The sequence below is a fragment of the Podarcis muralis genome, chromosome 15 (assembly GCF_964188315.1).
Source record: "Podarcis muralis chromosome 15, rPodMur119.hap1.1, whole genome shotgun sequence".
Classification (NCBI taxonomy): domain Eukaryota; kingdom Metazoa; phylum Chordata; class Lepidosauria; order Squamata; family Lacertidae; genus Podarcis; species Podarcis muralis.
Genome location: NC_135669.1, coordinates 43,688,188 through 43,709,846, shown reverse-complemented (window position 1 = coordinate 43,709,846; position 21,659 = coordinate 43,688,188). Strand labels below are relative to the sequence as shown.

At 46.7% G+C, this 21,659-nt stretch overlaps 1 protein-coding gene across 2 annotated transcripts in view; it reads left to right on the top strand.

Annotated features, from left to right (window-relative positions):
• The window catches only part of TAOK1 (TAO kinase 1), a 63,167-nt gene that overhangs the window by 18,491 nt on the left and 23,017 nt on the right, over positions 1-21,659 (top strand). For both annotated transcript variants that reach the window (XM_028708597.2, XM_028708598.2), the window contains exons 2-9: positions 7,166-7,392; positions 9,500-9,571; positions 13,453-13,554; positions 16,531-16,576; positions 17,261-17,357; positions 18,729-18,842; positions 19,912-20,003; positions 21,245-21,338. In XM_028708597.2, coding sequence (XP_028564430.2) covers positions 7,261-7,392; positions 9,500-9,571; positions 13,453-13,554; positions 16,531-16,576; positions 17,261-17,357; positions 18,729-18,842; positions 19,912-20,003; positions 21,245-21,338 — 749 coding nt within the window. In that variant the 5' untranslated portion in view covers positions 7,166-7,260. The remainder of the gene's footprint in view (positions 1-7,165; positions 7,393-9,499; positions 9,572-13,452; positions 13,555-16,530; positions 16,577-17,260; positions 17,358-18,728; positions 18,843-19,911; positions 20,004-21,244; positions 21,339-21,659) is intronic.

Here is a 21,659-nt window from a genome sequence, read left to right as displayed (position 1 = left end):
TCTTCAGTGAGATAGCCTGAGTTGTTTTAAACCCAATACTCTGCTGCACCAGGGTGACTACACTCATGCGTGCATCCATGTGCGTTGTGCTTAGGAGCAATGTGATGCTCCTTCCCACCCCAGGCCACACATTTCCTTCTGGTATTTAAATGTGGCCCTTCACACTGTAACTAATCCAGCTTTTAAGCCAATTTCCTTAGTCAATTCTCTCTTGCCTTTTTCACTTTCACTGTAACAGGTAGAGTATTGGAATTTGGGGAGGGGTGGGGGCTTTAAGATTGTCCATTGGCCAAACCTGGATTTCCATGTTTCATGGTCATTCTCCTCATTCTGAAGAAGGGAGAGCAGATGAGATGTTTGGACAGTTGGGACTTTCAGCTCCAGGCTGGGTCCTTTTAGGACAGATGTGTTATTATTTGTAACCTGTCAGAACACAATAAATGCAGGCAAAAAGGTTGAGACAGCATCTTTATCAAGGTGGGTAAAAGTTTGTGTTATGCAAGCCTATAAGGCCCCCAAGGCTTCTCTTCTAGCACAGACCGCAGTCCCTTCTGTAAGGGCCAGCTTCCTGGGCAGAGCACTTTTAATGTCTCAACTTCATTTAGGAGTCCATTGTGGAAACCTCAATCTATTCAGTTCCTTCCTCTGATCCTCAGTTCTTTTTCCCAGTCTCCAGATTCTTTCAGGTGTCAGTCCAAGCCCACTCCTCTGTAACAGTGGCAAGTGAGATTGGTAAACCATTTTTGCCTTGAACTCATGAAAAACCTGAACTTATTGTCTCTCCTGAATTTGAAAGGTTTTTTCCTGGTTTCTTCCCTGCTCTGGGTCTGTCTAGGGGTGGGAAACCGCTAGCCCAGGGGCTGAATGTGGCCCTCTGGGGCTCTCTGTGTGTGGTTCTTTGGAACTCCTCAGGTCACAACCTTCAACAGCCAGACCTTTACCCTCCTTGAGTGTTTCTGGAATGTGTCCTTGAACTCTGATAATGATTATTGGGGTGTTTGAGAGTGTGTAGGCATGTGACCCTCAGAAGGGAAGGTGGCCCTCAGCTGAAAAAGGCTCCTCACCCTTGGTTTAGGTCTAGGCAAAGCAGGCAAGGGAGTCCATTGAGAGACGTCAGACTCTCTTTACATTGGTCTTCTTCAGAATATTTATTTTACTTTGGAATAACTTCTCTGGGAAGCTACAGGAAGGGCACATAGGATTCCTTGATGCAATCGCTCCAATTAGGGTGTGTGTTCTGTGTGTGTGTGTGTGTGTGTGTGTGCTTTGCCAAAGCCTGAGAGTAGTCTGTTTGAGCTTTCTGTGGGATTAGGTTAAATGACGGAGCCAGCATTATGCTTACTCTCCATTTTGAGTCCGGCTGCCTTTTTTGATTGGATTTAAGTGTTGCATTGTGTCTGATTACATTGTGTGGGATTTGTGTTTTTAAATTGTGTTATTGTGCAGCACTGAGAGATTATGGGCACCTGATAAATAAGCAAACAATACCAACTGGTGCAGCGTCACCTGAGGTGCCCAGTTGGGTTAGGGTTAGACTTCAGACCGAGGTGGCAAACCTGGCATTTCCCAGAGGTTGTTGGCCTCCATCTCCCAGCAACCTGCATGACCATTGGTGAGGGATGATGGGAACTGCATTCTAACACCATCTGGAGGGCCACAGGTCCCCCATCCTTGCTTTAGGACAAGCCTGAAATATTGCTCTGCTGATTATTACAACCATTTCTGGATTTGATAGTGAGCATGTAGTACAGCCTTTCCCAAGCTGCGACCCTCCAGAAGTTTTAGATAACTGCACCTATCCACAGCAGCGGAGGGCCTCACCACGCCTATCCCATGTTGATGGAGGGCCTTTCTGGGCCAATCCAGAGTGGTGGAGGGCCCTGTTGCACTTCCCCATGGGAGCAGAGGGCTTTGTGGGCATTCCCACAGCAGCAGAGGGCCTTGATAGGTCTTTCTGCAGCCGTAGAGGGCCTCCCTGGGCATCCCCACAGAGGGAGGGCCCCATCGCACCTTTCTGTTAGGCGGAGGCTGCACTTCCCTGGGGCAGTGGAGAGCTTCCTGCGGTGGTGGAGGGCCGCGCTGCGCCTTCCCATGGCGGTTGAGGACTTTAAAATGTAAATAAGTAGTAGATTTAATAAAAATATTAAATAAACTTCCATATAATTTATTTAATATATTTTCAACTAATTTAAGAGTAGTTTAAGTGATTTACTAGTCAGGTTGCATCTGCTTCCCCACTCGGAGGTCTAAGTGGAATCTGTGCGTGCATAAGCCCTACTGAGTTCAACTAAACTTACTTCTACTTTCCAGGGAGCAAGCCCCATTAAATTCAGTAGGGCTTGCTTGTGAGTAGACATGCATTTGCTTGCACTGCTTACTGACAAACATCCTTCGCACCATTCTCACACAGTACCCAACCTCCCATTTTAGCATAAGGTAGCCAGCTAAATCTTCTCCCCTCCATCTGCCCCCCCCCCCATGGAAAGTCCCCCCCCCCCAATCCCTCATCCCACCAATCTTTCCCTTTTTATCAAAGAGAGGGAGGGCAAGTAGGCTAATTCAACATAAAATGATGCTCAGGACCCACTGGTCTCCAAGCATCTTAAACTGTGGCTTCATCCTCATAATAAGTGTTGGAGATGTAGTAAGGGCATTGACATCTTAGAGTAGCTCCAGAGCATGTGGGCTAAAAGTGTCCCATTTTGAAAAGAATTATATGACCATAGTCAGTTATATCATCCAAGCTGTATATTACTTTTTAATAACGTAATTTTATGACTTATACCAGCTTCCTTTAGCAGAAAGTAGACCAGCCAGCAAGAGCTTTCTTAATAAGTTAAATAAAAATCAAAACTGGTAAGCTGCACTGGTGCCTCAAAGAGGCCGGGAGATTTTGGAGTTATTAGATTTAACTGTCAAAGAAATGAAACTAGCATACAACAGAACCAACTGTGAAAACATGTGGTACTCAAAATGACAACCAGTCTTAAAATGTTTGTGGAGAATATCAATTTAATGTTTGGGGATCCGCAACATGACACCCTCCCCAACCCAAAGGAAATATTTTTTTCTTGCTGTGCACAAGGGGATCCAGTTCATTCAAGTCGTTTTTCATGGGATCCCTGAATTCTCCTGCAATTTACTGCAAAAGCTTCATTGTTTAGCATTCTCCTGGTACACCAGATGCCCTATTAAAGGCAGTGGTGCCATGGGGAGGACATGAAAGGTGATGGCCTTGCTAGGCCAAACTCTTAAGCAACCCTTCAGGAGTGGGCAGGGATATTTCTAACAGCAGCTAGAAAAAGAGCTTGCACATTAATCAAAAAACCATTGGTCATAAAATAACATAATGGCTAAAGTCACAGACTCATAACAGCTACTCCCTCTTTCTTTGTCGTGCAAAGTTTAATATGGCTTTATTCTGTGAACCCACCCACTCACCTGCCCTCAAAAATATTTCTTGGTCCAATATGAAACAGGTGCTTGCTGTTTCATGGTAAATGGAGTGAAAGGTAATAATTAAATTACGAAGCATTAAGTACATGGTTTTTAGTGGGTTGGGATTGGGGATATGATCCTTGACGCCCATGGTTAAAGTCAGATCTGCTTCCACCTGGTTTCTGGGCAGCCGATGGCAGAGATTCAGATGAATGTGTCTGGAATCACAGAAGAAAACCTTGTGGTGACCTTGACCCAAAATGAGCTAAAACATGGGTAGGCAAACTAAGGCCTGGGGGCTGGATCCGGCCCAATCACCTTCTAAATCCGGCCCGCGGACGGTCTGGGAATCAGCATGTTTTTACATGACTAGAATGTGTCCTTTTATTTAAAATGCATCTCTGGGTTATTTGTGGGACACCAGAATTCGTTCATTCCCCCCCCCCAAATAGTCTGGCCCCCCACAAGGTCTGAGGGACAGTGGATCGGCCCCCTGCTGAAAAAGTTTGCTGACCCCTGGCTATAACTCACATTAGGCAGCCATGGCAACAAAGGAAACTGACTTCTCTGCCCTTGCTAGGGACATGATATGTCAAGGACCATGACTTCCATTTGAAACTACCTGTCAATTTTGATAACCTGTTGAGGCCCTTTTGCGCATTCTGCCAACTTCTGAGGCACCATTGGGCCGCAGTGGCTGGTATGGTTGGGCAGGGAGACCAATAGTAGGTGTTGCCAAAGCCAATGACAAGCAGAGTCCTCTCCCCCCCCCCCCTTCCAGCTTTCTTCCCACCCTGCCTGCTGAGATGCATAAGGGCAACACTGAGGCTGAGAAGGCAGCTGGTGGGGAGTACCACCCTCTGGACCCTCTGAGAAAGAAGGCAGGTGGGGGGGGGTCCTTGCCATCCTAATGGACCAGCCTCCACTGCCCTTGAGGGTGTGGCTGATGGTACTCAGGATGTGGAATTCCTTTTGCTGGAAAATTTATTGAGCTCCATTCACTTCCAGGACCTTTAAAACAAAACAAAACACAACAACAACATCAAAACTTTTTACCTGCTGCTTAGCGAATATTTTTTGTGTGGTATTTGTCAGTTTAATTTGCTGCGTGTTTGCTTCCATTGTTTTGTTGTTTCCTTTCTGAACGTTCCCCCCTGTTTTTATTATGAAATTGGCTTTGGTGATGTCAGCGGCCTGGAACTGGGAATTTCAAATGAGAGCTGGAGAGTTGGTGGATCTGCTTTTAAGCTTGACACAAAGGCATTGGATCAGTCATAAACTGAGTGACCAGAATAGTAGGTTACCCTAAGGCTACCAGATTTTTTTTTTTTTTAATGAATCCGGGGACACTTTTCAACTTCATCAGATTTTGTATGGGGACTGATTTTTCCCGGGGACTGTCCTCGGGAAATGGAGACGTCTGGTAACCTTAGGTTACCCTCCTGCAGCTGAGTCAAACATGCATGCATTTTAGGGGACATCTTGTAAGGCCACAAAGTGCTTGTTTCCTCCATAGGTGAATGGGCTGTTTCTTGGGAGGACTCTGCTTGAACAGCAACTGCAGCTAGTGTTGGCTAGCATTGGAAGCTTGTTGCTGCCCTGTCTCTTGGTGACTCAGAGCTCATCTACATCGCGGTGGTGGTTGTGGATGGGAGCAGGCCATGGATGCTACCTCTCGAACGTAGATCTCCTTACCCAGGGAGTACATAGCCTTGCCCAGAGGCAGGTGTGTGAAGCCCTCTTCTCTCTAGTTAACACGAACAGATACGAGCAGGGTGGGGGGGCAGCAGAAGGGCATTTGTGGGATTGCAGCATTTGCATCCTGAACAATGTCTTTTTTGTAAGGACCCAGTGCTGCTTAAAGATGGAATATGACCTCATTACTTTTTGAGCCAGGAAGAATTTCTCCCAGTAATACGGAGTGTGCTGTCACTTATCAGCGCCTCACCCCACCCTTTCTTCTGCTTGATGCTTCTGTTTATTGTTTGTTTTAGAAATGGACTGTAAATGCAAAAAAGTGTTCTATAATCTTAAATTCCTTCTTCAGAGTGAGGATTAAGTTGTAGCATTGTTGGACTTTTCCCTCCTATGTGAGGAATGCGGCAGATAGCATGCTTTCCATGCGGCCTGACTAGCTTGCACCTAATTCTTTTGGCTGTGTGCAGTGTGTTCCTTTCCACAATCAGCCTTGTTATTTGGCCACGGGTGGAAGGGGAGGCACAGTTCCAGTAGCCCTCACCCCACCTGCTCTGGGGACCTGATCCGGATCATGTGCAAAACTGATCTTGAAAGGGGAACATCAGAGGGGAGCTTGTACCCAGCTCAGTCAGTCGCTACCTTCCCTTAAAGGCCTTGTTCAGAGGTGGGGCCCCTTTACAGTCTGAGGGCCGCAGTCCCCCCGGGGAGCCTTCCCAGGACTTCATGACAGTGATGGGCTGGGCCAAAGGCAAGAGTGGGTGGAGCAACAGGTATAAATCTTCAGCCTTGAACAGCAGGCTAGTTTCTACACACACAAACAAATTGCATGTCCATCTCTATCCTCTGATAGAGGGTGCTATCAAAGTTCAGTGACACATCTCCAGCAAGAAACACTCAAGTAGGGTGTGAATCAGGGCCTGGGGAGAGTCCTGAGGGTGGGGGGAGAGAGGTATGGAGGGCTGGATTTGGCCCTCAGGGACCTGAATTTCTCCACCCCGGCCCAATAACTTAAAAAGCCAGGGAGAAGGCTTTAGGTAGGGGTAGACTAAAAGTGTGGCGTGGTGGTTTCTAGACACTTACAATATTGGCTGGGTTTGGAAATTGCTGTAAAGTCAGTTCGGTTGCTGCCCTTGGAGAATTAGCAGTTGTTTTCTGTTTGGAATCTCCCCTCCCTAATTTTATATGAAATCATGGGGTTAATTCCTCTTGAAATGGGTTCTGACATTATCTTTTTTATGTTTGGCTAGCAAGAATGTGAATATGCATATGAAGGGGTGGGTAGAGACGAAGGTCTTAAAGATCTGTCAGATTTGACTGCACAGTTTCTACATTTCTGCCTCCATTGCTATAGAAACAGGGCTTGCTGATCTGATGTGGTACTGGGAATACAGTTACAGTGTTGAAGATCTAGTTGCGTATGAGTTTTAATTGTGTAATCCATCTAGGTAGATCTAGGCATGCCTGATTTATGCAAGTGCTGTTCTAATTTGGGAGAAGCAGCATGCATGGGAAAGTGGATGCACACCACTTGGGCAGAGTCAGACCATTGATCCCTAGCCCAGAATTGTCTGCTTTGACTGACAACAACTCACCAATTCTCCCTCCGGCTTGCCAGCCCTACTACTGCAGATCCTTCATAGAGATGCTAGCAAATGCACCTTGGACTTCCATGTGTGACCCTTAAAGAGGAAGACCCCAGTTTGTTTGCTGTGCATTGTGGGAGCTCCTGAGCCCAGTCTCTGAATAGCCTACAGGACAATGATGCAGTGTTGCTGCCTGGAGGAAGGGTGGGATATAAATTTAGTAAATAAATAGGAGTGCCTGCTTTGGATTCCTGCACAATCTGGTGGCATTCAGGATCTCCTTCCCCCAAAAGCACCTTGCAACGTGGACTGTAGCTTGAAGTGGATGCCTTGTGCAAAGAGAACCTTTGCAATGCTGCAGCGGTTGGCCGAGGATTTGGTGTTACCTGTATTTTGATTTCCCTTCCTGTAACATGCTGCCTTTTCTCTCCCCTGTATCCTTGCAGTGATCCATGCTGAAAAGGCTCCATTCATACAGATGAGCCCAGGGTCGAGGTGGCACTTTAAACCCAGATAGTCGGTTGGCTAACTGCCCAGCAGAATGCCATCCACCAGCCGAGCGGGCAGCCTGAAGGACCCCGAGATTGCAGAGCTCTTCTTCAAAGAAGATCCAGAGAAGCTCTTCACGGATCTCCGAGAGATCGGCCATGGAAGCTTTGGAGCTGTTTATTTTGTAAGAGGGCTGGGGTTGGGCATGGAGGTGCTGTGGGGCACATGGAAAAGAATAAACTCACAGCTAGCTATTGGCAATCGCAAGGTGTCACTTGCCTCACATGGCACCACTAATGAACATTAATGATGGTTGTGCTTTGCCTCTACAGTCAGAAGCAATAATTCTTCTGAATGCCTGTTGCTGGAAACTGCAGGAGCGGAGAGCACTCTCTCTTGTGCGCTCAGGTCCCACAGGCATTTGATTGGCCAGTATGAGAACAGGATGCTGGACTAGATAGGCCACTGGCCTGATCCAGCAGGGCTCTCCTTAAGTTTTTATGCACACTAAGGGCCCATTGACTTCTTACTCTGCCATTGGCTGTATCTTCATTAATGCTGAGTTATTCAGATACTGAGTTATTCTGCGCCTGCTTCTTTTGCACAGCTCTTGATTCATTTGCCCCACCCCCCTCTTTTTCTCTCCCACTTTAGTTGTTGGGTAGAGCTCCCCTCAGAGTGTCTGCATGTTATTTAAGGGCTGGGATAGAAAAAAAAGCCATGTAGACGGATCCCATGTTTACTAAGGTGCTCTGGGGGTGGGGGGCACTATAGCTTTGCCTGTCCAAAATAGAGGGTGCATGCACACAGCTGGCTCAAGCCATAGAGGCCTTGACAAGTGCAATCGGGAGGTGTGTGTGTGTCTTCCTTGTGACCCATGTCACAGGAGCAGGGATAGTGAGGGCTTTGCTTTGTTTCCGCTTTGTCTTGAATTAGAGGTTTGTCATTGAGGCTATTAGTACTCAACTCCAGTGTCCTTGTCGGGGACGAGGAGGGCCTCCCTGGAACAATAGCGGACCTAACAAAAGTGTGTTGTGTGGAAGTGGAGATGCTTTGCAAGGCTGCGTACTGGCATCCATTGTCAGTGTGGCATTGTGGAACACAGCTGGGAATTGTCACCCCACCCCCCTGCAAGCTCCTTGCACTTGCTAGAGCACTGCAGCGTGTGGTCCTGAGGGAGGCCGGGCACGCTCTGAACCAAGCGACCTGGAATTTTAACTCTGGCTGTTCTTGAGACCTTGCAGGTTGAGAATGCAAACATGCACACACAAAAGGTTGGACTTCTGGGTCCTTCTTCTAAATTCTTAGCCCCTTGTCCCTTTTGTCATCCAGCTTTTGGAATTTGAGAGAAGCCTCAGAATGGTCAGTTTCCTCCCAAGAAGGATTAAATCCCTAATAAAATTAGGGATACAGGCATAAAATATTAGGGATACAGGATCCATTCTGGCATCGGCCACCCTCAAGCTTTCTTCTCTTTATGTGGCTTCTGTTAATCATATTTATTTTGAATGAGGAGCTAAGCAAATTAGACAAAAATGTTGACCAGTCTTTTCCAGTGCCTTCACTTGCTCCTTCTAACTGAGCCCTGTTCTCCCACCAAATCAAAAGTGGTTCCCCACCCCTGGCTCATAAATAAGGTATTGCCCAGCCATTACGTCATGTTAGTACTCAGACTGCGTGGAGTCTGCCAGTAATGCAGATTCTTGTGCCTACCCTGCAATAAATGACATTTCGCATTTTGGTCCTTTCTGGTTACTTGCCAGGCCAAGCCCACTTCCTCACCTTCTTCAGGGGGTGTCATTGCCAGAGACGGTAGTTGTGTGCTTTGCCTATGGAGGCTTTAATTGTGTGACACATCTGCAGAGGTTCAGAGCCATGCTAGGGCTGCTTGATTGGCACCTGTGGTCAAGAGGGGGTTCCCAAATGGCCGGCTGTCAGACCTGGATCCTCGCAGAGGCAAAGGGAGTCTATCCCCAGCACTGGCAACAGCAAGAGCAAAGAACTTGCTGCTTAGGCTGGGAAGTGAGTCTGACCCAGCAGACTCTGCAGGATTCAAGAGGTCTGGCTTGCCTTGCTTGCTCTAGTGCACAGGTCAGAGACTTTTTCACTGGCAAGCTCCCTTTCCCTTGACCAGTCTATTCCCCAACATCCCCATGTTCCAGCTTCAAGACCTACTGTGGGTTTGAGTCCTGATACGTTGGATTTCAATTTGGTGGGATCTTCTGCTAGCAGAATAAACGCTGTGACAGCATTGTGGTTATTGGTTTGTTTGTTTGTTTTGTACATTGCAGGCACATGATGTGCGCACCAATGAAGTGGTGGCCATCAAGAAAATGTCTTACAGTGGGAAGCAATCCAACGAGGTACGTGAGGTGTTTGTGAATGGTTGTGCTGCATCTGCTGACGTAGGTTCATTCAAGCCAGTCTCTGCCAACCTGCTGCCCTTCACAGGTTGTGGACTACAACTCCCATTAGCAGCAGTAACATGGCTAATTGTCAGGGGTGAGGGGAGTTGTAGTCCAGCACCAAGATTTTGTGGGAGGGGAGGCTGATTTAAGCTCTGCAACCATTGGGGGCGACAGGAACTCCTCAGGGTTCTTTCTCCAGAATGTTCCCTTCAACACTTCACTAGTTGAACTGCACGCAGAATGAATATACAAAACAAATATAAAGAGCTGTAGTAACCAGTATCCTTGAGGATTCAGTGTCTCTGGGGACTCTGTCATAATGGGAAAATTCAGTCTGTGGTAGAAGGGGAGGGGAATAGGGCTTCAGGGATCCAGGTAGGCAGCAGGTGAGGGGCCTGCGGTGTTTGGAATTTTGAGGGGGGAGCCAGAGAGATGAAGTGTGGAAAAAATTGTTCTTTCCCTGAACACAAGAAACATTTTCCTGCCCTCATCCCTGAGCCTTTAAGTGGTCCTTTCCCCCTGTCTTTAAACTTTATATCTGCAATCATGAAGAGTAGAAGTGTGCTTTCAGAAACCCACGCAGGAGCTGGGATTCTTGGGGATCAGTTGAATGCCATTCAGGGAAGCTTTATTTGCAGGCATGACCACATCCTTCCAGATTGCACCCTTAGCAATGAAGTTGGAAAGAAGTGCCACAAGAGATACTCCTGGGATTTCTTGAGTCTTGTTGCTTCTCCATGTTGAATTAGCCGGGGACTGATCAGCTGTTCTACAACCTAAAAAGAGCCTCTTTGTGCAAAATGCATGTTATTATAACATCAATAGCAAAAGCTGAAACGAACCTAGTGCTGTGGTATTCTGACTTAAGTGTACGTTGGCTTTCCTCTTTGGCCTTCGACATTCCATTCTAAAATTCTGCTTCAAAACAAAACACCCAAAGCCCCATCGCCTGGCTAGCTAACTAAAGAAAACTTGCTAGGAATGGTAGACATGAATGCAGCAGAGGCACCAGCTCAGACAGCAGAGCTTGCTTGCCTGCAGAATTTAATCAAAGGCAGATCAAGCAGAAGCTCCTCTCTCCCTTCCTGGCTCTTTGCTTTGAACAAATCCGTCCCAAGGAACTTCAGAAAGATGCAGTGGGGAAACGGTGTGAGCGTGGGAAAATTGCAGGCCAGGCAGATTAAGGTCGGCTTTGAGCGCTACCAGCAAGAGCAAGCCTTGGAGGTTAGGAATGTCACCCACTCTCCTGGCAACCCTAGATCCGCTTGAGTTCTAGATCCTTGGCTGAAGACCCTTTAGTTTCATGTTTGAAAGGAAGTGTGGAGATTTTAATGTTATGCTGTGTTTCAAGAACTGCAGCCCTGTCTGGATTTTGTATGAACAGAAGCTTCCCTTGCCTGCTTTTCAGCCTAAGGGCTGCATTCCCTTTATGGAAATCTTCGGGGGGGGGGCACATGGTGGTGGTGGGTGGCGCCAGAAGCAAAAGTGGGTGGAGCTGCAAATGTAAACTTCTACTTTTGAACCATAGGCTGCTTTCTACACATACACACCCTCCGTCCTCTGTCCAGACAAGCAAGATGCATTATCAGTGTTTAAGGACACAGTCCAGCCAGACAAGAACACTCAAGGAGGGTGCAAAACAGGGCTGGTGAGGTGCAGGGCCTGAGGTTTGCTACTTCTGCCTTAACAGAACAGAGCTATTTATTCAGGACTGTCAGTAGAATGGGGGCGCATCCTGTGCACCAAAGATCAGTTATTGTTAAAACATTTTATTTTCACTATGGAATAACTGAACATGTTTTCAGAACGGCAGTTAAAGGGCCCAGGTGCCAGCAGGCTCTGAGGCTTGGTGAGGGCAGAAGACCAGGGCAGAACAGCCTAGTTGCTGCTTCTTGCTGGCCTTGTGCCTGAAGCCTGGCACATTAAAAGCCCATTCGGCTGTTAAGTACAGCTTCTGAGGCTTAGTGATCACTGCAAGAGGGGAAAGGAGAAAAGCAGAGGTGTGTGACATGGAGTGTCAGGAACCAGCAGGGGGTTCACACAACAGCACTCTATCTGGGCTGTGAGGACTTGTATTTTTTAAACAAAAACCAAAACAACTACATCCTGCTCTGAACTTGCCCTGGTACTGAATGTAGAGTAGGATGCCTGGCTGCCATGTAAAAATGCCTTTTAGTGGCCCTTCCCCTACCTGCGTCTTGAGGTACTGCAGAACTAGGAGTCCTTTCTCTGTTTTTCCCACACCAGCCTCCCGCATTCCATTTTTATTCTGTTCCTGAAGCCTTGTGCATCTTGTTTAACCATGCAATGGTGAAAGTCTAATTTATACCTGTTTCTCATCCTGCTGATTTAATTACTATTGGGCTATAAATACTCTGTTCACATGAATGAAGCACATGGCGCCCGCTTCAGAAATAAGGCTGGATTGTCTCCAGTGGGCGGGTGTGTGTCTGTTTTGAAAAACACAGTTTAAAAACTGTTTCTAGATTGCTCCTCTCTTGCCGAAAGAGAAGGCAGCTTAAGTTGCAGTTACATTTAATCATCATGCCAGCAACACTGATGGGTGAAATGCAGCTACCTTCTCCTCCGTTCTTGTGATCGTAAGAGTTGGAGGTCATCTATTACACACACACACCAGCTCAGTTCAGGATCAGCTAAAGCAGTGGTTCCTAAACTTTTTTTGGGCCACCACCCCTTTGGTTCCATAAACTCATCCCCAGTGCCCCCTACCCTGTAAAAGAAATTATTCAGAATAGCAGGTTGCACAACCCTTTAAGGAACATAATAACACTGTAAAATTCAAAAGAGAAGCAATTGATTGCACATTTAGTCAAAATCTACTTAAAATGATTTAGTTTAATTAATTCAACAAAATTGATGCACTTGGTTTAGTAGCTCCCTCTGTGTCAATTTTTCCCCATGGGCCAACGTGGCTGATCAGAGGGCTGAATTCCTCCGAATTCCATCTGTGCCACAACACTCCTGCTTAGGCAAGAGCTCTTGGTGCAGCAGAGTAACGCTTGTGTCTCCATGTGGCAAATCACTGTTTCTGTCCTCCGTCAACAGCTGCATTAGGGGCTACTTGTGCAAAGAAAGATAGAACACAGTGGTTGGGGACCTCAGGCCTGGGGGTGGGGTGGGTAGCAAATGCCAGGCGTCTCTGTTGGGAGTCTCCCTAGGATACACCCCTCACTGGCATTGCTCTGTGCCCTCAGCGGCGTTCGCCCGGCTGGGGCGAGTCTTTGAATTGTGCCGATGCCTCTTGCATGCCTGGATGGAGGATGGAAAGACGTGTGGGCGAAGCGACCTCTGACATTTGCCCGACTGAATTGTGGGCTGCTCTACAAAGGAAAGGGTTGCATCCGTTGCTCTGTCCTGGTTTCCCTCTGGCCCTGCCCCTGCCCACCACTGGCAAATGGTCTCGTCTCCAACCCCCCCCCCCCTCCCGTAAGGTTACCCATAAGGGAATGTAGCCCTTGGGCTAAAAAAAAAAAAAGAAGTTCCTACCCTGTGGTTCTGTAGTGGGGGTCAGTAGGAAAGGCAGTTTGAAATATGGGTTGAAATATGGATAAATATGTTTTAACTTAAGTTTATAAAAGTCATCTGAAAGGGGGAGCATAAAGCCTTAAGTGAATCTTGTTCATGAATGGAGAAGGGCAGCTGGTGGCTGCAGAGGAATGTGACCGTTCCTCTGCCTTGTTGCTTCTGATCTTCTTAGTCCTCTGCTTATGTATTTGTCCTGGTCAGATCATACCTGCCCTCTGCCTCTGATTCCTAAAAAACATTTTCTCTCATCTGTAAAGCTTGACCTTCTCCTTCTTTTCTCCCTTTTGTAGAAATGGCAGGATATCATTAAAGAAGTCAAGTTCCTACAAAGAATTAAACATCCAAACAGTATAGAATACAAAGGCTGCTATTTGCGGGAGCATACAGCATGGGTAAGTGCATCTTTCCTTTCCCTTTGTGGAGTTGTGTGTGTGTGTGTGTGTGTGTGTGTGTTGAGCAGTGTAAAAAGGAAATGTGTATCTGCTGGCTGAAGATATTGAATCAACACTCTTCGCCAGCACTTGCCTTTTCCCAGTTGTTACCTCCTGAAAGTTTTTTACAATTCTATTGAATGAATGTATGAATTGCCATTTACATATATCTGAAGGTAATTTACAGACACACCATAAAAACAGCTGTGAGTTTTAAAAACAGTACAAAAAGACAACCACAGGTACATTTTAAAAACAATACAAAATGAGCATCCAAGAAAGGGACTGACTTACTCAGCTAGGACAGCTTGTTTAAACAAAAACATCTTCAATTGTTCAGATGGTGGATGCCTGTCATTTTTCTACAGGCATGCCATTCTACAGAACTTGGGGCTGCCGCACTAAAAGCCCTTCTCTGAGTTACTGTAGAGCCAACTTCTGATATTTTGGGGACTTAAGGCGGAACTCTCCTGCAGAACGAAGTGACCTGCTGGGTATATATGGCAGCCATATATATATGATCTTTTGAGCTTCTGTAAACTTCTTTGTCCAGCAGGCATTGACTGGATTATTGAGGCAATACTCTTGTCATCCAGTGCCCTTGGCTTGTGAAAATTTTGACCCTGTATGTTAGAGATAGCTGTTTACCTTTTATTTTACCCCCTTGCATGGTTTTATCATCAGACTCATTCCCTGCTTCTACTCTTGCTTGAGACTCAAAGCTCCAGCTAGATTCCTATCATACCAGGCATCTCTCTTGAAAACAAAACGCAGCATCAAAGCTTTGATGAGATTTATGCCATTCATGAGAAGAGTTTGCTCTAACTGAAGCGGCATAAGACATTTGCTCTATTATATAGATCGCTCATGAAATATTCCGTTAGCTTTCGGCCAGTTCTTGGCCACTCTTTATTGAGAATTGCAATATGGAAGGCCTTTGTGATCTTTTCATCGGCTTCCCAAAGCTTGTGGCTCTCCAGATGTCTCGGGACTCCCAACTCCTAGAAGCCAGAATGGACAGTGGTCAGGGCTGATGGGATTCCAGCAGTCTCTGGAAGGCTGCATATATTTCCCCACCCGTGCTCTACACAATGCCCCATAAAACCACCTTCTAGCTTCACTTTCAGGCTCTGGGATGCTAACATACCGGGGTGGGTGTGTCTAAAAACCTCCAGTCCAAAGTGCCCCTTTAGCCCTTGTTCAAATTTAAGCAAATGTGGAAGCAGCTTTTCAGTCTTCCTCCAACAAGGCTCTCAACCAAAGTTGCAGTCCAGTTGCTTACTTATTTGGAAGTAACAACCCCCCCCACCCCCACCCCGAAAAATCAGTGGGTCTTGATTCTACATAAACATCTGCAGGAGCTGGCTGCCAGTGAGTGAGCCTTCTGGATGATTGACTAAATCCCACGTGACACAAGTAAGAGACCAAACTTTCAGCTGGTTTCTTGCCCTCTTAAGCCAAAAGCCTTTGAAGTTTTCTCTCTCCCATTTGGCCTGAATTTCTAGTTATAATGCCCTGCCTGCGTGATAGGAGATTTATTGATTCCTCTGGAATTTTAAATCCTAAAAGAAATACAGAAATGTGTTCTCTCAGCTTCAACGAAAAGAGGGCAGCTTGCGCAAAACCCAAATTATAAGCTGCTTCTTTTGAGAACAAAAGTCAGTTGCTGGCATCCCTGTGTCTGTAATGTCCCTAGGAGAGGAAGTCCCACTATAGAACACTTGGATTAGGGAGGGTAGGCACAGCTCAGACAGCAGAGCAGAAGCTTTGCATGTTGAAAACCCCAGTTTCAGTCCGCTGAATCTCCACTGGACAAAGGCACTGTGCAGAAGGCTGGGAAGGACCTTTGGTGTGGCATAAGCCTGCTTCCTAGGGTTAGTGGAGCCCTGGGCTCCTTTGGCACAAAAGGTAGAAGAAGAGCCTGGCTGGAGCAAGCCAATGGCCCATCAGATCCAGCATCCTTCTCACAAGGGCAACCAAATGCAAGCAGGACCCCAAGCATAAGAGCACTATCCTCCTCCTGTAGTTTCCTCCTGTGAGTGAGATATGAATTTAATAAATAAAAATATCAGCTTGGGGCCAGGATACCTTCCTTACACACACAACAGTTCACTGCACTCGGCAGGTCTCATCCTATCAGGTCTCATCCTATCAGGAGCTCCATTCTGCACAGTCTTGAAACAGGGCCTTCAGTGTGGTGGCACCTGCCCTTTGGAACGCTCTTGCAGATGCAGATCCCATAGGCACCTTCTCTGCAAAAGACACCTCCCCTTTTGACAAGCTTTCTGAAACCTTTGTCCCAGTTAGTGTCTGTCTTGGGGATGGAGTGGGTTTTATCTCTATGTGCTGCTGTTCTTTTAAACTGTTCTTATGTTTAAATCTGGGTTGTTTTTTTAAAAATATATTTTCATATATGCAGTTGGTTTTCTGTGCATGTAACTGTCCATATAAATCCTGGAAATGAGTTCAGGATGCCTCATAGGAGCCAATTGTGAAACACAAAATAAATAGCAGTCAACATGAGGAGGGAGAGGGGTCATGTTCCTGAAGATCAGGATAAACGTGCATTTTGTGAGATACTTTAAAACTTTGGCAATGCTGTTCCTCAGTCAAATGGACAGGTGGGCAAGGGCTCCTCCAGTCATCGGAGGTCGACAGTTGGGGCCCTGCTGACACATTTCTTTGGGACACCTTGAGGGAAACTTGCTGGCGGAGACAGGCTACCTCTGTATGGCTACCCAGTACAGAAGCCGTGGGGAAAGACTGGAGAGGGTTGGTCCAAATAAAGCTAATGGATAGCCTGTTGAGGAATGTGGGGGTGGTGGGGTTCTGTCTGAGGAGCAGGTTGTCATCAGACCCTGTTTTAGGGTGTTGGGGGTGCTACCCATGCCATTTGAAGCACTTACTAACACTCCCCCCCCCTTCTGTCCTATACAGCTTGTTATGGAATACTGTTTAGGATCAGCATCAGATTTATTAGAAGGTATGTTCCTCTCAGTCCCTTTGATTGCCATGTGATCCCATGCTGTGTGAAAGGGAGGAAAAAGGAGATCCCCTGGAATGCCCCATAGGTGTATTTTATGGAGCCAATTTTTCAAAACTTGATGGTCTTTTTCTGCCGTTTCCCCCTCACCAGTCCCTTCCCCAATCAGGCAACTTCCCCCTATTTGGTTACATAGAGTCTTTGGCCCTGATTGGGTGGCCCCTGCCTGGGGCTGCTCAGCAAAGGGATGTAAACCCACGAAACGATTTTGTAAGGGGGCAAGGCCCACCACACTACCTTCTTAAAATGCTGGGTGCTTCCTTGTAGTAGCCTGATGAAGCAAGGTGAGCTTCCATTGTGCTGCTATGTGAGAACCCCTGATAGTGGCTGGGGACAGGTTAACCTTTTACAACCTTTTTGCTCATTTGTTCGTTTGTGGAGGCTTGTGATGTGTTTGACAGATTGGATGCTGATTGTCAAACTGATATTTGGGGAAACGCAGGCAATAAAGTAACTTGTGCCGGCTCTTGAGTTCATCTCAGGGCACACGGCAGACTGTCTGGTTCCCAAATCCACCTGGCCCTCTCTGTGTTGTCGCCTACCTTATGGGCCTGGTCAAGTCAGCAGCGTGCATATTCAGCCCGTCCCTTCCTGTTTTGCTAACTGAGTTTCTCTTTCCTCAAGTCCATAAAAAGCCATTGCAAGAGCTGGAAATTGCTGCAATTACCCACGGTGCTCTCCAAGGTTTAGCATACTTGCATTCTCACAACATGATCCATAGGTAAGTCCTTCCTCACGACATCGCCAGTGGTGCCTGCTTGAACTTCACCTGCATTTTGTGGTTTCTCTGGGCAAAAAGCTTGTGGTTTTCTAAATGGGGTGGCTTTCCCTCTTTTTTCGTCAAGTGTACAGAGAACCTGCAGTGATGACTTGACTTAATAGGGCAGACACATACACGGGATAGGGGTGCGCTTGTGTACAGGTCACTGTGTGTTATGCGTTAAAATTCCCCAGATCTAAAGTCTTCATGGGGTGCTATATAGACCCCCCCAACTACCACTGCCTTTGTCAAACAATTAAGCAAATAAGGTGATAAAAACCCAACTCAACTTTCTTCAGTACATCAGGCAGATATGAGGAGCTGCGATTTTGCTAACAACAACAACAACAACAATTTCTTTATTTATTTGTACCCCAGCCACTCTGGGTGGCTTCCAGCATATATAAAAACATAGTAAAACCTTAAACCTTAAAAAGCTTCCCTATACAGGGCTGCCTTCAGATGTTTCCTAAACGTTATATAATTACTCATCTCCTTGACACCTGATGGGAGAGCATTCCACAGGGTGGGTGCCACTACCAAGAAGGCCCTCTGCCTGGTTCCCTGTAGCTTCACTTCTTGCAGTGTGGGAACCACCAGAAGGCTCTTGGAGCTGGATCTGTGTCCGGGCTGATCAGTGTAAACAAATGGTTGATTTATCAGAAAATAAACACAACACACACTAAGTTGTATCCAGTGTTAGTTGTACTCATTAGAATAGACCATTGAAATGACTAGGTGTGGCTCGCCCAGGGCTTGTAATTTCAGGTCGGTCTGCTTGAGTATAATTTACTTAGGTATGACCCTCTAAGCTTTACTGGCAGCCTGAACTTGCAGTGACTTTGAAGGACATGAGAAGAGCCCATGTTCTGGGCTAGGCAGTTGGCAACCTGTCTAGTTCAACACCCTCACAGTGGCCAACCAGATGCTCCAACAGGAAGCCTGCCACCCCATGGTTTTCTTTGAGGCACCACAGCAGGGTGGACACAGGATGGGTTCATTGGTCCTGTTGCTGGGGGCAGGATTGCAGTTAAGGCGCTCCCGCCCCCTTGCCACTGTGTTGGTTCATCTTCCCTAGATGTTTTGGGGTGATGTTAGTGCTTCCTTCCTTCTTTACTACAGCTGTGTTTGTATGTAATCTCTTCATGGCAGGGGTAGCCAACATGGTGCCCTCCAAATTCTTTGCACTATAACTCACGAGTCCCAGCAAGTGTGGGATGTTGGCCTTGTAGTTCTACAAGATCCATGAAGGGTGGTGGGGCAGCAGTTTGGTTGTTCCTGTGTTGGGGCCAGCGAACAAGTGTGGCATGTTGACTTATATTTGTTCCCCAGAGATATCAAGGCAGGAAACATCCTACTGACGGAACCAGGCCAGGTGAAACTCGCTGACTTCGGATCTGCTTCCATAGCATCTCCTGCCAACTCGTTTGTGGGGACACCATATTGGTAAGGGAGGCTTCAGCATTGGTATTGCTGTGGGAGTTAACGTTTTGCAGTTAATGGTCTTACATGCACGCCAGATTTCTGGATGACCCTTAAAGTGGGCTGGAAAGGAGATTACTTCAATGCCAGGTCTGTCATTCCAGAGTATAAATATTGGGGTCTAGCAATGAGTCGTTTTCTACTTGCCAGCACATTGTCACCCTTTAGTACTTCCTGAAATAGCTTATGAAGACTGGATAGGAACATAGAAGGTAGCCTTATACTGAGTAAGACCTAATATATACTTAAGGTAAAGGTAAAGGGACCCCTGACCATTAGGTCCAGTCGTGGCCGACTCTGGGGTTGCGGCGCTCATCTTGCTTTATTGGCCAAGGGAGCCGGTGTACAGCTTCCAGGTCATGTGGCCAGCAGGACTAAGCCGCTTCTGGAGAACCAGAGCAGCGCACGGAAACGCCATTTATCTTCCCGCCGGAGCGGTACCTATTTATCTACTTGCACTTTGACGTGCTTTTGAACTGCTAGGTTGGCAGGAGCAGGGACCGAGCAACGGGAGCTCACCCTGTCGCAGGGATTCGAACCACCGACCTTCTGATCAGCAAGCCCTAGGCTCTGTGGTTTAACCCACAGCGCCACCTGCTCCACCTGCTGTCAGTCATCCTGCCTTCCACCTTACCAGTTCCAAGGGACACCAAGTTGCCATTGCATCTTTCTCTGGCCCATCCTGATTTCTCCTTTCCCTTCTCCTGGTGAAGATTAAGTGACTCAAGAAAATGATGTGGAGGGAGAGGACGATAAGAGAACATCCACATGCAAGACATATATTTTCTCTCTCTCCCTGCTCTGCCGTTTCAGGAGCCCTCAGCCCTGCTGGTGTTTCCTCAAGCAACTACGTAGCATCCTTGGGACCCCAGGCCTCCAGATATACTCATATTCTGTATTGTTTTCTCTACACCTCAGGCTAGTTAGTGTTGGTTAGTAGTCAGTGTTAGTCTTCATCCTAAAGGGCAAGACAGAAATGGTCAAGGATTTTGGTGAGTGGATCTGCTAAGCACCTTAATTTTTCTCTCTTCAGGATGGCCCCGGAAGTGATTTTAGCCATGGATGAAGGGCAATATGATGGTAAAGTCGACGTGTGGTCACTTGGGATAACGTGTATTGAATTAGGTAGGCCATGTCCGCCTGTTCGAGTTCTGACTTCTCCCAGTCAAAAGTTGCACATTTTTTGCTGCTGCTGCTACTACTACTAATAATAATATACTGCTTGCTTGCCAAAATGGCTTCTAAGTGGTTTTACAAGTGTAAAACCATTTACAAAAATATATCCCCACGGAACTAAAATACACAACAAAACAATTTCATCAAAACATTAAAAAGCACCCATAATTAATCTGTCCAATAAAACAAACCCACTAAAGCAGCATAATAATTAAAGCAGTTTAAAACAGCAGTTAAAATGATTAGATGAGGAGTTTCAGGTCAGGAAATCAAGAGGATTGCAGTCTAAACAGGTATGTCTTCAAGAGCCGGCAGAATGCCAGTAGTGATGAGGCCTCTTGTATTTCAGCAACACTGGTGCTAAATTATGTCTTGCCCCATCTAAAAAGATTATTTTGGAACTGAGAAAGATAGAAAAAGAAGCAACCAAAGTTGATCAAGGGCTGGAGCATTTTCCCCCTTGGGAGAAAAATAATAGAGCACTTGGGTCTTTTAAAAAGAAAAGATAATTTGGATCCAGGGGAGAGGTTCATGAATTGGGGTGGTGGAGGAGAACAGAAAGAGACTTTCCTCATTCATATTACAGTGGACCCTCCAGATATGAATTAAATTCGTTCCGGGGGTCCGTCCGCAACCCAAAAAGTCCATATGCAGGGGCACTGCTTCTGCGCATGCGCGCAGTGCGATTTGAGTGCTTCTGCTCATGCATGCGCAGCAAAAGCCGGAAGTATACACTTCCGGGTTTGTCGCATTTGTAACCCGAAAGTTACGTATCCAGAGTGGTATGTAACTAGAGGGTCCACTGTATTAGAATTTGAGGTTAGAGTTCCACACAGCTTCTAGTTAAACTGTGGAAATTTCTGACATAAGAGACAGCGATTTCTTTGGTGGCTTTAAAAAAAGGATTTGGTAGAAAGCAGATATGTCAGTGGTAGGACTGGGCAAAACATTCATCAGTTTGGAGAAGCCCCCCCCCCCCCGACCCCTTTGGCATTTGGGTGGCTCGTTTGGCCATTGAAAGTGCAACAGGCATGGTATTTACCCCTCTGCTGCAGTGAGGAGCGGGAGGGTTTGGCAGGTGCAAGTGACCTCGTTCTATCTGGTTCTGTTGAGGATCAGGCACAGGCCGGCTGGGGCGCCACCAGTTGCTTCCCCCTCCATTAAGCAAACACTTTTTTCTTTCTGTGCAGCGGAAAGGAAGCCTCCCTTGTTTAATATGAACGCAATGAGTGCCTTATATCACATAGCGCAGAATGAATCCCCTACACTCCAGTCCAGTGAATGGTGAGTGAATGGCCGAAGGAGGAGAGGTTGCAACACTTTTTGGGGTCAGTTGTCTGGGTTTCGGGATCAACGTACCTAAATGGGTTTATAAGTGAGCACTTTGGTGATGTATTTATTTGAGCAAAAATGAAATTTGTTAGATCCATCACAGCAATGCTTGCATGAGAGCAGCATTTGCCATGTCAAATTGTAATGGTGGGTGGTTGCCTCTCCTGTGTGTCCAATTTCCGCAGTGGCTTCTGGTCACTTGGTCCCGGCTGCTGTGTTTCCTCTGATGATCCTGCGCAAGTGATGTGTTGACATGGGCGAAAAAGGCAGCTG